Genomic DNA, 13,091 nt, shown 5'->3' with positions numbered 1-13,091 from the left:
ACAGAACTGTTTTGTTTTTTTTTGGGGGGGGGGGGGGGGTTTGTAGATATAGTAAGTTTACAAGTGAAGAGTAGTTGTAGTGTATATAAATATATAACTAGCAGCAGAATATATAAACAGCCGCAGAGAGTATATATAAATAGCAACATAGATCCATCCATCCATTTTCTATACCGCTTATCCGTCAGGGTCGCGGGGGGGCTGGAGCCTATCCCAGCTGACTACGGGCGAGAGGCGGGGTTCACCCTGGACTGGTCGCCAGCCAATCGCAGGGCCAACACACAAAGACAAACAACCACACACTCTCACACTCACACCTAGGGGCAATTTAGAGTAGCCAATTAACCTAATGTGCATGTTTTTGGTATTGTGGGAGGAAGCCGGAGTACCCGGAGAAAACCCACGCAGGCACAGGGAGAACATGCAAACTCCACATAGAAGGGCCCAGACCGGGATTCGAACCTGGAACCCTCTTGCTATGAGGCGACAGTGCTAACCACTGCACCACCGTGCCGCCCAGCAACATAGATGAATATGTTATATGCATAGTATACGCAATATATGTAAAGTATATATAAATATATAAATAACATCAGGGAGAAATATATGCAGAGTACATATAAATATATAGATATATAAATAACAGTTGAGAAATATATGCAGTGTATGCAGAGTATAAATAAATATATAGTATAAATATATAGATAGCAGCAGAGAGAAAGTGCAGTTGTGCTTTTAAGGTGCAGTGTGCAACTTAAGTCAGGAGTTATTCAGCAGTCTGATTGCCTGGGGGAAGAAGCTTTTCCACATTCTGGATGTGCGGGCGGTGATGCTGTGGTACCTTCTTCCTGATGGCAGTAAGGAGAAGAGTGCATGGGAGGGATCTGTGGTATCCCTGCTAATGCTCGTGGCTTTGTGCAGACACCAAGTGTTGGAAAGGTCCGTGAGAGAGGCAAAAGAGGCGCTAGTGATTTTTTCTGTTGTCCTCACAATTGGCATATTGGCATAATATGGCTAAAGGTGGACCTCTACAGTGGGCCAATTAATCAGCACCAGTATGCCATTTTGCCAAAGTATTGATATCAGTGGAACTTGACTCTGATAGTCGCCAATGGCTGCGTCAACTTCTCAACGGCAATTACTGAATTGGAGAGAAAATAATCAGTTAGTTTGACCAATTACATGTTCCTCATTGATTATTAACTCTGCGTTGCCCCTTCAGTTTCAGTTACTGGGACACACCTCTTTATTACTGGGCTTGGCCCCTTACTTCCAGTGAAGGGAAATCTTTGTACTTCAGCATACCAAGACATTCTGGACAATGCTATGCTTTCAAGGTTCCAAAGTTCCTTTGAGGGAGGCCATTTTCTATTCCGTTATGACTGTGCCCCAGTACACAAAGCAAAGCTCCATAAAGACATGGTTGGATGAGTTTGCTGTTGAGGAACTTGACAGACCCACCCATTTGAACAACTTTGGGACGAACTAGAAAGTAGATTGCGAGCCAGGTCTTTTCATCCGACATCAGTGCCTGACCTCACTATTGCTCTACTCCGTGAATGGATAAAATTTCGCCACAAACACTCAAGAAAGCCGTCCCAGAAGAGTGGAAGCTGCCATAGCCACAAGAGGGGGGCGACTCTACTCTGAAGTCTGTCCCACTATTTTTGTCTATATTGTGTATTAGGTATTTATTACTTTGACTTACAGTTCCAGTTCAACAGTTATCCAGTTTCTAAAAAAGTTTTATTCTGCCAGTGTTGAATTGCTTTTGCCGAGATTGGGGGAGTGAGCGACATTGACCAAACTGACTGACGATTTACTTTGTCTTTGAAAATCCAGTGTGAGTCCCTTGCTTTGGTCCTTGCTGTAACACCTGTTGCCTCACTCACCTCAGAGACTGAGGAACGTCTCACAGTCAGAGGTTAAAATAAAAAATTCTGCTACTCCAGATTGAGAGGGTTAATGTTTCAGGGCCTATTTAACTATAAGACATACAAAACTCTAAAATATATTTTTTCTGAACTCGAAACCTACATATGTGGATAAACAAATCTGTCAGCAGCCATGCCTCCTAAAGGATGTCTGCTCTCTATCTGAGAGTGCATGTGGGCCAGATGTTGTCTACTGTTAGAGCAGGCATTGCTGCCCACATGAGATGTGGTCTGTTGATGATGTCTGGCTCTGCTTCTGGGTAAAAAGTTCTACTAAATAACTTAAGAGTCACACATGGACTATTTCCCTGCATGTGTTGGTCCAGTAAAGGTTCTGAGCCATACTCTCAAAGTGTCTTTATTGTCTGTAAAAGAACCCAGTACATCACCATCAGGATACTGTATGTTCATGTTAATTTATGACCTTCAGGACAGAGACTGTACAACAGTCTAACCCAAGCTAACTGTGGCTTGTTTACAGCAACCCAGATAGCCTCTGGGAGATGAGAAGAAAGTGGAAATGATGACGACACGGTGAGTTAATTTTAATTGTCTCTTACTCTGCTTGTAATCCAGTCAATCCAATAAAGTCAGGCTTCACTCAGAATGCTTTGGCTTTGAACACACAGCTTTGGAAATGTGTGTCAAGATGCTGTGGATGAACATCAGGGATGCTTTGGTCTTGTTGTGATAAGAATCTCATTTTCTTTCAACAGACTCATTTAATACATGGCTGACAATTCATCGGATGGTGGTGAGGTAGTGTTGAACCAGAGGAATGACCGGATTATTATTGTCCAGATTCTGATACTGATTTTTCTTAGCACTGATTTGTTACTCATTGTGACATTTTTCAAAAAGGAATGCTTCCACACAACTGCACGCTACATCTTATTTGCTGTTACACTACTGTCTGATAGCACGTTTTTACTTCTATCTGACATCCTTCTTCTCATGACCTATTTTGAATTTACAATTCAAGTTTGGTTGTGTATCATTATCTGCACTGTGGCATTTCTGAATGTGATAGTCACACCAGTTACTCTGACAGCAATGACCCTGGAGCGCTACGTGGCCATTTGCATGCCCCTCCGACATGCAGAGCTGTGCTCCACACGCAGGACTCTGCACTGCATCCACATCATTCACGGCATCAGCTCTGTACCCTGCATTGCTGTTCTCTCCACTTTCTTTGCATCAGCCTCTCGTAGCATGTACAGACAATACATGATATGCACTGTGGAAATATTTGTTTTGAAGGAATGGCAGAGTCACATTAGATCAGCTTTACAACAGTTTTACTTCTTCATCATGTGCGTCATCATTATATTCTGTTATGTTCAAATAATGAAAGTAGCCAAAGCAGCGTCAGGAGAGAATAAACAATCTTCAAGTAAAGGACTCAAAACAGTAGTTCTTCATGCTATCCAGCTACTGCTCTGCGTCATCGGTTTGTGGTGCCCATTCATAGAAGCAGCTGTGCTTCAGGTCAGTGTTAGGTTATTTATTGATGTTAGGTACTTTAACTACATAATGTTTACTCTTGGTCCAAAATGTCTAAGTCCTCTCATTTATGGCCTCAGAGATGAGACATTTTTTCATGCACTGAAAAACAATATCCTATTTGGTTTGTTGAAGAGAAATATTTGATAAATTGTTTTCTAACAAGAAACTAACCAGTGCGCAAATTAATGTCTGCAATTCATTTTACATGAGCGTTTCAAAAGTACTTGACTTCTAACTAGCTAATTGTTAAGTCTGACTGTGACTGCACTGCTTTTCAAGCAACAAGTCGAACTCAGCAGATTATTGTATTCTTACATCATTGTTCATTTGAGGAGACAACATTAAAACTGATTACCAGCTCGTGTAGCACCCAAACGGAGCACAGATATGACAGGAGTGTATAAACAATAAACAACTGCTATGCCTTGTTGTTGGTATCTGTGCCATTAATATTTAAGTTAATCATGAAGATTTTGCAAAGCATTTTATTTTTGTCAAAATGTCTGAAAAAGTATACACCACCACACACACACACACAGTGAATGACACCAACTTTTCTGTTTTCAGTGGCCTCCAAATTGAGGACTTGAGGACAAAATGCTGTTATAACTTGTATGGTTGACACTAACAATGGCACATTGCATAGTCATCATGCTTTATGTATCGTTAATCTTTAGCATTAAATCTTTAACATTAAATCTGTGTTATGCATTAATGCACATGCATAGGTCCTGCTTGTGCTTGTGTGTCAATAAGGGGATTAATAAAGCATGCCTTCTTTTTCTTGTGCAACATGATGCTTTGCACAATTGCAATTGTTATTTCTGCATGGCTGATATTATTGTAGTAGATGAACTGCAGATTTGACAACCCTACCAGTTGTGTTTGCAATAAATCCTTGCAGAACAATGTGATGTTTAGTAAATATATAATTAGCAGCAGAATATATAAACAGCAGCAGAGAGCATATATAAATAGCAACATAGATGAATATGTTACATGCATAGTGTATGCAATATATGTAAAGTATATGTAAATATATAGATAGCAGCAGAGAGAAAGTGCAGTTGTGCTTTTAAGGTGCATTGCACAACTTAAGTCAGGAGTTATTCAGCAGTTTGATTGCCTGGGGGAAGAAGCTTTTCCACATTCTGGATGTGCGGGCAGTGATGCTGTGGTACCTTCTTCCTGATGGCAGTAAGGAGAAGAGTGCATGGGAGGGATCCGTGGTATCCCTGCTAATGCTTGTGGCTTTGCACAGACACCAAGTGTTGGAAAGGTCCGTGAGAGAGGGAAAAGAGCCCCCAGTGATTTTTTCTGTCGTCCTCACAATTGGCTGCAGGGCCTTTCGGTCTGCAGCAGTGCAGTTGCCAAACCATGCTGTGATGGCGCTGCAGAGGATGCTCTCAGTAGTCCCCCTATAGAATGTTGTTGGGGCAGGGGTTGGGAAATGGGCTTTCCTCAGCTTCTGCAGAAAGTACACATGCTGCTGGGCTTTCTGAGTGATGTGTGTGGTGTTCAGAGTCAATGTGAGTTCGTCCGTGATGTGTACTCCCAGACACTTATGAGGATGAACTGTTTTGTGAAGGCCCTCAATTAAACTGTGATTGCATCCCATAGCCAGTAAGGTTATCATGTCCGCTCTGCCATAATATGGCTAAAGGTGGAGCTCTACAGTGGGCCAATTAATCAGAACCAGTATGCCATTTTGCCAAAGTATTGATATCAGTGGAACTTGACTCTGATAGTCGCCAATGGCTGCGTCAACTTCTCAACGGGAATTACTGAATTGGAGAGAAAATTATCGGTTAGTTTAACCAATTACATGTTCCTCATTGATTATTGACTCTGCGTTGCCCCTTCAGTTTCAGTTACTGGGACACACCTCTATATTACTGGGCTTGGCCCCTTACTTCCAGTGAAGGGAAATCTTTATACCTCAGGATACCAAGATTCATGCTTGGCGTTTTTTATGCTTTGTCTTTTGGTTTTGAGTCCATGTGTCATGTTCCATGTGTGTCTTGTGTTTCCATGTATTAGGTTCAAGGTTTTTGTCATGTCCTGTTTTATTTTGAAAACGTCTCTTCCCCTGTGTGTTCTGTTTTCATGTAGCTTTGCTTTTTGGTTTTCCTGATTGCTTTCTCCCTCCTAATGTGTGTCACCTGTGTCTCATTGTCTTGTCTATTTAGTCCTCGTGTTCCCAGTCACCTGTGTCAGAGCGTTGCGTTTGAATGTGTTTTGTTTCATGCCGGGAATGTTGTGATGTGTGTTGTGAATGAATGAACGTCTTGCCATGCCATGCATTTTGCTACAGTCTTTAGTTGATCCTAGTCACAGTAAGTGTGAGCCGGTTTTGTTTTTGTTTAGTTTATGATTTTTGTTAAATAAAGATTTTTTGCTTTTAGACCTCAGCCTCGCATCCCTGCCTTTTGTCTGTGCATCGGGGTTCAGCCTTTTTAGTGTCAGCCACGACGCTCAATATCCTATTTGGCTTGTCCAAAAGAGCTATTTGATAAATTGTTTTCTAACAAGAAACTAAACAGTGCACAAATTAATGTCTGCAATTCATTTTACACGAGCATTTCAAAAGTACTTGTCTTATAACTAGCTTATTGTTAAGCCTGGCTGTGACAGCACTGCTTTTCAAGCAACAATTCGAACTCAACAGATTATTGCATACTGTAACAAATTACCTGTAGAATTTACAGTAAATACCAAGTGCTGTAAAAGTGTTTTTAATTACTGTAAAAATAATTATATTAAATTACTGGATAGGTTTTGCAGTTTTTTGCTGTGTATAAATTACAGCAATGTATTGTTGTTTTATATTAGAAACAATCATTAATTGTATTTTAGTTTACAATATTTAACTTGTATTCCATTCAAATTACATGAGTTACTTGGCAACTAATGTTACTAATAAATAGCTGTTACTTATTCATAATTCAGTATCTTACTGTAGAATGGGTTTACAGTTAATTTTTGTTTGTCACCTTTAGGAAATTGGGCGTGCTGTGGCTGCTGATACTCCAAAATATATCAACACTACGTTAGATTATCTTGAGCTGTTAAATAAAGTACAGTCGTGGATCAGCGGTTAGGGTGTCGGACCCGTAACCGGTGGATCGCTGGTTTGATTCCCCGTCCCGGTGTCCATGGCTGAGGTACCCTTGAGCAAGGTACCTAACCCCCACTGCTCCCCGGGCGCTGCACGCGGTCGCCCACTGCCCCGGGTTTGCTGTGTGTGCGTGCACGTCACTTGGGTGGGTTAAATGCAGAGCACGAATTTCGTTGGAGTGAGTTCCCTCCAATGACAAAATATGTCACTTTCATCTTTCAAAAACACATTTATTTGGACTTAATACAGTGTGTATTATATCATACAATTATATTCAATACAGTGTACCAGATTGCATAAAAGATGTGTATGAAATGTATGAAACTTAAAGTGACTTTCCTTTTTATGAGCCAATAGGTATATGCATGGAAAGCATAAACATTGGACAGACTGCACAAGACTATTGCAGCATAGTCACTCATATTCAACTCAAATTTGTAGCAACAATGTCAAACGTGTAACATGTAAAAACTAAACTTATTTTGAAACCACTTTTGTTAAAGAAATACTGTGTGTCATTGTCCTTACTTTTGCGACAGGCTCAAAGTCATTCATAGTCCATTAATCTTTTGAGAAGTGCATAGATATGAGGGCTGACACTGTTGTTACTCTTTTCGTGCACCTTCCCACTTCTTGGACTGATCCACTTTGTCATCTTTGTGCCAGAGGTTGGGTTGATCCCGATGAAGCATCTGAAGTCACAAAATCAGAGAAAAAGACACTTAATGAAATACATTGTTTGAAGAGACAGCAAAACCCATCAAGTTGTGGAGACTAGCTTATCATTTTTCCAAATATGCAAAACTTCAAAACAAAAATTTGCTTTAATTGCAGACATTCCGTCCATGCAAGCTAAAGCAGAAAGAGGCTTTGCAATGCATGGAGTTGAAGAAAAATTACACCATGTGTTATTCATAATGGAAAATGTAACTAAATAATAATCCACTAGCATCCCCTTTGAAGCGCTTACCCTTGAATGAATTCCAGTGTGCTCGAGGCATCCTCTTGGTACACCAGATTGAAGATGTAATAGCACGAGAAAAACACTGCCATGCCAGCCACAATGTTCTGCTGTGGACCCACAACCACTTGTCCCTCAATGCTAAGCATCCAGCTCGTTGGAGTGAGAACATCACCTAAACATAAATAAACATATGCTTTATTATTGTTCTTCTGGGATTTTTAGATGCATGTTCTTTCTGTTGCCCTTCCACATGAAAATATCCATAGATTGAATTAATTCATTTTAGTCATTCATATAGTCTCTAGCTTTGCAATAATAAGGAAATCCTTCAGATTTATAAATGTAGCCTGACAAAACTCAAACTGACAAATCAGTGTTGTGTCAATTTCTTCACTCCTGTGAGACTTATGTCCTTTATGATCTCTGTATAGATGAGACTTGAAGACTGCAAATTTTCTGAATGAACGAGAACATTCAGGGACACCATAGGTAAAAGGGCAGTTTGGAGCATTACTGTGAAGTTTCATATGACGAGTAAATCCTATTATAGTTTCACTCTCATGGCCACACTGTTTGCATTTGTACATCTCTGGGCTACAAAGTACAAAAAATAGAAAACAAAACATGTATGTCCAAAAACAACAAATACAATGAGCAGAGCTTTAAGTAACCACAACTCTTGTAGTCTCTAGTTTCTAAAAAAGTTTTATTCTGCCAGTGTTGAATTGTTTTTGCAGAGATTGGGGGAGTGAGCGACATTGACCAACTGACTGACTATCTACTTTGTCTTTGAAATTCTACTATCAGTCCATTGCTTTGGTCCTCGCTGTAACACCTGTTGCCTCGCTCACCTCAGAGACTGAGGAACGTCTCACAGACAGAGGTTAAAATATAAATGTCTGCTACTCCAGATTGAGAGGGTTAATCTTTCCAGATCTATGTAACTACAAGACATACAAAACTCTAAAATATATTTTTTCTGAACTCGAAACCTACATATGTGGATAAACAAATCTGTCAGCAGCCATGCCTCCTAAAGGATGTCTGCTCTCTATCTGAGAGTGCATGTGGGTCAGATGTTGTCTACTGTTAGAGCAGGCATTGCTGCCCACATGAGATGTGGTCTGTTGATGATGTACAGCAGTTTAACCCAAGTTAACTGTGGCTTGTTTACAGCAACCCAGATAGCCACTGGGAGATGAGAAGAAAGTGGCAATGATGACGACACGGTGAGTTAATTTTAATTGTCTCTGCTTGTACTCCAGTCAATCCTATAAAGTCAGGCTTCACTCAGAATGCTTTGGCTTTGAACACACGGCTTTAGAAATGTGTGTCAAGATTCTGTGGATGAACATCAGGGATGCTTTGGTCTTGTTGTGATAAGAATCTCATTTTCTTTCAACAAACTCATTTAATACATGGCTGACAATTCATCGGATGGTGGTCAGGTAGTGTTGAACCAGAATAATAACCGGATTATTATTGTCCAGATTGTGATATTGATTTTTCTTAGCACTGATTTGTTACTCATTGTGACATTTTTCAAAAAGGAATGCTTCCACACAACTGCACGCTACATCTTATTTGCTGTTACACTACTGTCTGATAGCATGTTTTTACTTGTATCTAATATCCTTCTTCTCATGACCTATTTTGAATTTACAATTCAAGTCTGGTTGTGTATCATTATCTGCACTGTGGCATTTCTGAATGTGATAGCCACACCAGTTACTCTGACAGCAATGACCCTGGAGCGCTACGTGGCCATTTGCATGCCCCTCCGACATGCAGAGCTGTGCTCCACACGCAGTACTCTGTACTGCATCCACATCATTCACGGCATCAGCTCTGTACCCTGCATTATTATTCTCTCCACTTTCTTTGCATCAGCTTCTCGTAGCATGTACAGACAATACATGATATGCACTGTGGAAATATTTGTTTTGAAGGAATGGCAGAGTCACGTTAGATCAGCTTTACAACAGTTTTACTTCTTCATCATGTGCATCATCATTATATTCTGTTATGTTCAAATAATGAAAGTAGCCAAAGCAGCGTCAGGAGAGAATAAACAATCTTCAAGTAAAGGACTCAAAACAGTAGTTCTTCATGCTATCCAGCTACTGCTCTGTGTCATCCGTTTGTGGTGCCCATTCATAGAAGCAGCTGTGCCTCAGGTCAGTGTTAGGTTATTTATTGATGTTAGGTACTTTAACTACATAATGTTTTCGCTTGGTCCAAAATGCCTAAGTCCTCTCATTTATGGCCTCAGAGATGAGACATTTTTTCATGCACTGAAAAACAATATCCTATTTGGCTTGTTGAAGAGAAATATTTGATAAATTGTTTTCTAACAAGAAACTAAACAGTGCGCAAATTAATGTCTGCAATTCATTTTAGCATTTCAAAAATAGTAGACTTCTATCTGGCTTATTGTTAAGCCTGACTGCGACTGCACTGCTTTTCAAGCAATAATACAAGCTCAGCAGATTTTTGCATTCTAACATTAAAACTGATTACCGGCTTGTGTAGCACCCAAACGGAGCACAGACGTGACAGGAGTGTATAAACAATAAACAACTGCTATGCCTTATTGTTGGTATCTGTGCTATTAATATTTAAGTTAATCATGAAGATTTTGCAAAAATATAGAAAAATAAAAAAAGTATAGAAAAGCACCACACACACACACACAGTGAATGACACCAACTTTTCTGTTTTCAATGGCCTCCAAATTGAGGACTTGAGGACAAAATGCTGTTTTAACTTGTATGGCTGACACTAACAATGGCACATTGCATAGTCATCATGCTTTACGTACTGTTGAAAAGAGTCATTAATCTTCAGCATCAAACCCATCATGTTGTGAAGTGGTAGGTGTCAGTGGTCAGCAATAAGTCTTGTTCTGACTAATTTTACTTTATATGGTAAACAAAAACAAGGACCCACCAAAATCAAATGCATCGATTCATTTTATTTTTTGCTATTGAGTGAAAACAAAAAAACAATAGTTTTATAAAAGAAAATTGATTGTTACAGTAAAACATATGATATACAGCGTTATGATCTGATGTTAGATAATTCCAAATATCATACAATATATGCTGTTCCTGAAGCTCCAAGCGCAGCAGACAAATACTATCAAATCAAATAAATAGTCTTAAATAATGATTTATGCAGTAGTAAAGAATAGCAAATAGTTGGCAAATCATTTCATTAAACTTTCAAATTCAGATTTTTTTTTTTACATTTTTCTAATATCTGTGCCAATTTGTCTTAATCCTCTCGTAGATAAGCCTCATGCAGCTCAGGCTCCTTGCTATCTTCTTGAAATGCAGCGTATTCTGCCATCCTTTGAATCTTTTCCACTTTAGTCTCAGCCAACTTCTTATATGCATCCGCTGACAGTTTCTGGGCCTTTTCCACCTGCGACTGTGCCACCTGAATGTTTGTCCTCACTATGATGGATCTCTGTTCAGCTCCTGGAAACACACAAAGACTCAGTCTGTAAAATTGCTGAGAAGGTTAAAGTGTTGACACCGGTTTAAGTTCAAACACAACCTGATGACCTGAAGAAGACGGCCACATTTTTCATATTATGCACAACTGAGAGACATCTTCCCAGAAACAAACAGCAGATGCATCCTCATCATTCTCAGCCTCAGCTCTGAACCCTGCATTATTATTCTGTCCATCTTGCCTTGGCCTCCAATATCAAACTCTTTGTGCTCACTGTGATCATTATTATATGTTTACTTTGTTCTGAATACGTCTAACCCAATTATTTTGATTGTTAATGTTACATTGATTACCTTCAATGAATATGTGCTTCAACGTATAACATGTAATGGCTTTCAATCAAGAAAATTTGCTTGAATATTTTAACATTAAATCTGTGTTATGCATTAACGCACATGTATAGGTCCTGCTTGTGCCTGTGTGTCAATAACAAGAGTGGGAAAAAATCATTTCTCTGAGGGGATTAATAAAGCATGCCTTCTTTTTCTTCTTTTTCTTGTGCAACATGACACTTTGGACAATTGCAATTGTTATTTCTGCGTGGCTGATGTTATTGTAATAGATGAACTGCAGATTTGACAACCCTACCAGTTTTGTTTGCAATAAATCCTTGCAGAACAATGTGATGTTTAATAAACATTCTCATACTTGATATTCCAGGATCCACACCAGTAGCTTGAAAAATAGTTCATAATAAGATAGTTTGTCTCTCTAACATCACCCAGTATCACAGAGAAAAGTTCCAGTTGCAGTAAATTGAAATTTCTTCCAAAAAAAAAAAGGCAGACACAACGTGACAATGACTGATTCAGCATCCATAAAATCCATAAAGCACCATCTGGCTCAACAATACCTCAAATCTTTAAGTGTGCGTCCATAAACTGGCGTCTGGTAAGAGTATTTTGCCAGTTAGCCCTCAAACTAAGTAACATAAATATCTAATTGCACAGATTTGCACTTGTTGTGATGAATTGTTTTGTGAAGGCCCTCAATTTAACAGTGATTGTATCCCATAGCCAGTAAGATTATCATGTCTGTTCTGCCATTGAAGACACAGAACAGAAAATCATATCTGCTCTACAATTAAAAGTATTAGAGTAAAATTATGGTAATATTATCTAACACCCTTGGATATGTATTTTGTGGTCAGCTGCAGGCGGGGGCCCCAGCGACCCAAACCCTGGACAAAAACTCTGGTTATGGGGACACGGAATGTCACCTACCCGGGAGGGAAAGAGCCTGAGCTCGTGTGGAAAATTGAGCGGTACCAACACCAACACCTCCAGATTTGAGGTCATGGTTCTTGACAAGAAAAAAGGTGGTCTGCCCCCTCAAGGTCAGAGGACAGCTCCTGTCTCAAGTGGAGGAGTTTAAGTATCTTGGGGTCTCTTTCATGAGTGGGGGAAGATGGGAGCGTGATTTTGACAGACGGATCAGTGCAGTGACAGCAGCAATGTGGTTGATGCATCGGTCCATCGTGGTGAAGAAGGAGCTGAGCCGAAAGGCGGGGATCTTGATTTACCGGGAGAAGGTCCCAAGGAAGATTCAGGACACGCTAGAGAGACGATGTCACTTGACTGTGTGACACACATGATTAGAACTTAAAATTAAAATTTAAAGGTTTTGGGATTTGGACAGGTTAGGAACCACATCAAGCTAAAATAACCAAACACAGGGTTGTAGTTCAAAAAAGGGCGAGCACCATTTATTTACCATAATTTACAGAGATACATTTCTGGTGGGCAGGATTTAGGATGGTGGCAGCACGACCTTCAGTCACGGAGGGGGAGGAGTTGGAACAAATAATCCTCAGCTCCTTGGTTTGACTCTCTTAACTTGTAGGCCTTAGTGTTGCTTCGGGGGGGGGTCCACACTTCCACCATCCCACTCCTTCAATGAATGTGGTCTGTTGATGATGTCTGGCTCTCCTTCTGGGTAAAAAGCTCTACTAGATAACTTAAGAGTCACACATGGACTATTTACCTGCATGTGTTGGTCCAGTAAAGGTTCTGAGCCATACTTTCAAAATGTCTTTGTTGTCTGTAAAAGA

General features: G+C 39.9%; 2 protein-coding genes across 2 annotated transcripts; both read left to right on the top strand.

Annotated features, from left to right (window-relative positions):
* Positions 1-2,459: 2,459 nt before the first annotated feature.
* LOC124059087 (odorant receptor 131-2-like) lies at positions 2,460-3,584 on the top strand. The gene has a single exon (XM_046388852.1). It carries the CDS (start codon positions 2,664-2,666, stop codon positions 3,582-3,584), a length of 921 nt encoding a protein of 306 aa, XP_046244808.1. The 5' UTR covers positions 2,460-2,663.
* Positions 3,585-8,912: 5,328 nt separating this feature from the next.
* On the top strand, positions 8,913-9,889 carry LOC124059068 (odorant receptor 131-2-like). The gene has a single exon (XM_046388816.1). The coding sequence runs from the start codon at positions 8,941-8,943 to the stop codon at positions 9,859-9,861; it is 921 nt and encodes a 306-aa protein (XP_046244772.1). The 5' UTR covers positions 8,913-8,940; the 3' UTR covers positions 9,862-9,889.
* The last annotated feature ends 3,202 nt before the right edge of the window (positions 9,890-13,091 follow it).

The sequence above is a fragment of the Scatophagus argus genome, chromosome 5, assembly GCF_020382885.2.
Source record: "Scatophagus argus isolate fScaArg1 chromosome 5, fScaArg1.pri, whole genome shotgun sequence".
Taxonomy (NCBI): domain Eukaryota; kingdom Metazoa; phylum Chordata; class Actinopteri; family Scatophagidae; genus Scatophagus; species Scatophagus argus.
This window is presented reverse-complemented; position numbering and strand designations above follow the sequence as displayed.

Bases quoted from the DNA above. Each gene is read 5' to 3' on its own strand.
- LOC124059087 (XM_046388852.1), top strand. From the start codon at position 2,664: ATGGCTGACAATTCATCGGATGGTGGTGAGGTAGTGTTGAACCAGAGG.
- LOC124059068 (XM_046388816.1), top strand. From the start codon at position 8,941: ATGGCTGACAATTCATCGGATGGTGGTCAGGTAGTGTTGAACCAGAAT.